Raw genomic sequence first — 4251 nt, forward strand, 5'->3', positions numbered from 1 at the left:
TCCTCTTTGACCTTTAGTAATATATGAAAGGATATAAACAGCGCAAGCGTAAGGATCTAACACGTACTGAATATCCATATTCGCCCTCCATGCTCTGAGTAAGTTTGGATTGTAACAGTTAATTCGTATCTCAGCAGGTGATCGTTTCAATAATAAAGTGTTATGTTTAAGAGAAAGTCTTATAGCTTTTAAGTATTGCTGTTCCGATAAATTTAACTTTTCGAGAAACTCATCAAAGGTCATGGTTTCATCAGCTTTAATAGAGTTTAATAAAGAACGTATTCGTTCTAAAGCTTTCTTTAGTATATCCAAGATATTTTCGTCTAGATCAGTTTCAGATAAAGGCTCTAAAATCATAGTTCTTGGCATTGGTGGTAATGGAAAATCAAATCTGCAAACAGCATTTCCTCTTTTCTTGCACGTTTTGGAGTGCTTATGTCTTTGTAAATTTATTAGTTCAGTTAAGCCATCTGAGTCAGTCTTACACGAAATGTAGGTGTCTACAAATTTGGTAATAACTTCATCGGAATCTTTACCATACTGGGGTGCGTTTTTTATCCAGAATAATCCATGGATATGTGGAGAACCTCTTTGCTGGAATTCAACACGATAGAAAAAGTCAACAACTTCTCCAATTGGATGGCATGGATTTTTTATAAAATTGTGAATAAATAACTGCACCATATGTTCAAAATTTCGTGCACATGTTACTGGATCTTTTTGTATCAGTTCAGACTTCTTTTGCCAAGTCATTTGTTTAACGTCATCGTCAGTGTAGTCTTTTTTGTCAATAAGACAAATGAATCCAGCGCGTTTCCGCAGCTGAAAATGAACAGAACCATGTAGGTGTCCCAAGCTGACGAATCATTGCAAATAGATCTTTCTTACATCTTTCAAAGTATTGAGGGGAACTGCGTAAATTTCTTAAAACTCTGAATCCTTCATCTAAATTGATTAACTTATTAACAGAACTTTCAGACTTCAAATCTCCTGCTGGGTAAGTCTTACCCTTAGTTTTACATTTACGCAACGATAAACTTGCACTTCCTTGAATTTGTTTGATCTGCAATTTTTTTAATTTGTAAAAAATGTTTGGTACAGACTGAGCAACTCTTCGATCCTGACTTCTTAATTCCCACTTACAAATCGTACTATAGTGAACAGGCACTAGTCTTTCACTGTTATCAGCTTGACGTTTGCCACAATAAATGGTAGGGAAAGACAGAAATTCAGCGTCTTTATCTAAAAATATACCAAGTGGTCTGTTTCCTTCTCCTGGTGCAAAACTGATTATTTTATCACCATGTTGAGTAACGTCAGGTTCTTGTAATAACGTATCCATAACACCTGAGGGTCGTTCAGTTACTTCACACCACTCATCGTCAGTGTCATTATCAATGGAATTGTTACTGGTTCCTGTGTCTGCTGTTTCTTGATTTTGAGTGTTTACATCGTTTGATGGATTATCTGAAGTTTTATTGTTATTCTTAGTAATGAATTCTGACCATTCATCGTCATTATTGACTGGATTTGACACATAATTATCCATTACTTGTATTCCTTCGTTTTTGAATATTTCACTAGTCCGAACCAAGTATTGAGCTGCTTCTACCACTTTCGTAGGTCTAACATTCTGAAATTGGTAATGGTGTTTATAACCGAGACGACGTTTCAATTTTATTGGAATAGTTTGTGACTCATTCAATGGTCTTGGTAAAACACTAACGGTTGTGTTAACATCTGCAGGAACATTAACTACATTTCCATGAATACTTAATTGACCTCCACTAGGCAATTCCCGTACCTGCATGAAAGGTATTCTTGGAGAAATTAGTCTTTCTTCAAGAGGTGTTAAGTTTTTTAAAACCTCAGGCTTTTCTGGGAAGGTCATTTTGTTTGCTTTTGCACAACTTGGAATTTTACCAACTTTTAAGTTTGAGTGACATGTACCACATAACCATTCAGTGTTATCAATACTCCTCACACCAGTTAGACATAAATTAAAGATATTTTTTGAACAAGAGATATATAAACATTACATTCACTGACAGATGATCTATACCATAATTGATCACAACAGGTACAAATATATTCTGGTCCCACACTTATGTTCTTATGAAATAACTCAATTGCCTTTGTAAGGTAAATTTGTTGTCTCGAATCATCAGAGTTACTAGGTATCTCTGGAGTCTCAGCTATACTGTCATTCAAATTATTTTCTACTTTCTTGTATTTATTAATCATTGTTCCATTTTCACTACAATCTAACTTTCTTTTAGCATATTGTCTTTTCTGGGTATCTTTAACTCTTTCTGGATACTTTTGCTTGTACATAGTGTTTGACAATTTTGATGATTCTGCAACCTTTTCAGGATTTAATTTTCTATATGTTGCAGTAGTTGTTTTGTTTATTTCTTTAACCTTTTCAGGATTTAATTGTCTGTATGTTGCAATGGATGTCTTTAAACTCTGTTTTACTTTTTGAGGATTTAATCGCCTGTATGTTGCAGAAGATGTCTTAAAACTCTTCTTTGCTTTTTCAGGATTTGATTGTCTGTATGTTGCAGTGGATGTCTTAAAACTCTGTTTTGTTTTTTCAGGATTTAATTGTCTGAATGTTGCAGTGGATGTCTTTAAACTCTGTTTTGCCTTTTCGGAATTTAATTGTCTGTATGTTGCAGTGGATGTCTTAAAACTCTGTTTTGCCTTTTCAGGATTTAATTGTCTGTATGTTGCAGTGGATGTCTTAAAACTCTGTTTTGCCTTTTCATGATTTAATTGTCTGTATGTTGCAGTGGATGTCTTAAAACTCTGTTTTGCCTTTTCAGGATTTAATTGTCTGTATGTTGCAGTGGATGTCTTAAAACTCTGTTTTGCTTTCTCAGGATTTAACTGCCTGTATGTTGCAGTGGATGTCTTAAAACTCTGTTTTGCCTTTTCAGGATTTAATTGTCTGTATGTTGCAGTGGATGTCTTAAACCTCTGTTTTGCCTTTTCAGGATTTAATTGTCTGTATGTTGCAGTAGATTTTTTAAAACTCTGTTTTGCCTTTTCAGGATTTAATTGTCTGTATGTTGTATTGGATGTCTTTAAACTCTGTTTTGCTTTCTCAGGATTTGATTGCCTGTATGTTGCAGTGGCCATCTTAGCAATTTCTTTTATTTTCTCAGTATTTGATTGTCTGTATGTTGCAGTTGCTTTTTGCCAAGAGTCCTTTATTTTCTCAGAATTTGTGTTTTTGTATTTCTTATTATATGATTTTTTTCTCACAGTGTCTTTTTCTTTAAATTTGTTGTTCAACCTTTTTTTCCTCATGTATTCCTTCATATATTCTTTTCTCTTTTGTGAATTATTCATGGAGACTGGCTTTTCAGAGATAATTTCATTGTTATTAGATTGTGAATTTTGATGGTATAGTTTTTGTTCACCAGTTGCTGTCTGATTTCGTATTTGTTCAGAAGCAGATTGTTGAATTGGTGTTGTAGAAACATAATGTAGTTCATCAAGATGTCCGATGTAGATATCTCTTACATTTCCCCCAGACTGAGCATAAATAGAGGTAACAACTGTAGTTTCAGCAAAATTGTGTGCAGTTTCTGTAATATGAATCCTCAAATTATGTGCATTTGCAACTGCCTGTATGCTAATATGGTCTGCCCAAGAACCTAGTCTTGACATATTCTGTAAATAATGCGACCATGATTGTTCAGTATTAGACTCTATGAAATATTCTGGGCGAAGTATTAAATGTTGGATTGCATGAGCTCTTATTTGGACATGATGAGTCTCTGTTCCGTAAAGCTGGTGGCTTACACTACGAAATAAACAGTTACCATCACCAATATTCACTGGCTTTCGTCCTATTTGAGCTAGTCTTGTGGTCAATACTGACATATTTGAAGTATTTATGGGACCCGGATTTAATTCTACATCACCACACACAAATAAGAAATTTCTGGCAGATGTCTTTATTTTTTGCATATTACATTTAGTAGCATCCATAATACGAGTTTTAACTATTTTTCCTCTTAAGCAATTTGTGTTTTTTAGTTCTAGCACGCTTTATATTGATTTTTACACTTGACAAGTTTTGCATTAACAAATGTTTACGTACAGCCCTTCGTATTCTCTTACTCTTAGATTTAGCATGAAACACCCTCTTAAATTTCCACATAAAAAACATTTGCTTGTTGCTGAATGACATCTTTTCAGTATCTTGTCGAAAGCAAATTGTGAAAGCAAGAGGACTTA

The 4251-nt window shown here is 34.1% G+C and overlaps 1 protein-coding gene across 1 annotated transcript; it reads right to left on the reverse strand.

Moving 5' to 3' along the window:
- Positions 1-1989: 1989 nt before the first annotated feature.
- Positions 1990-3894, reverse strand: LOC114535441. Its single transcript, XM_028556748.1, has one exon. The coding sequence runs from the start codon at positions 3892-3894 to the stop codon at positions 1990-1992; it is 1905 nt and encodes a 634-aa protein (XP_028412549.1).
- Between the last annotated feature and the right edge of the window lie 357 nt (positions 3895-4251).

The sequence above is a fragment of the Dendronephthya gigantea genome, unplaced genomic scaffold, assembly GCF_004324835.1.
Source record: "Dendronephthya gigantea isolate DGI-Jeju-01 unplaced genomic scaffold, DenGig_1.0 000118F, whole genome shotgun sequence".
Taxonomy (NCBI): domain Eukaryota; kingdom Metazoa; phylum Cnidaria; class Anthozoa; order Malacalcyonacea; family Nephtheidae; genus Dendronephthya; species Dendronephthya gigantea.

What these genes read in the sequence shown, in the direction of transcription:
- LOC114535441 (XM_028556748.1), bottom strand. Translation starts at nt 3,894, where the DNA reads ATGTCAGTATTGACCACAAGACTAGCTCAAATAGGACGAAAGCCAGTG.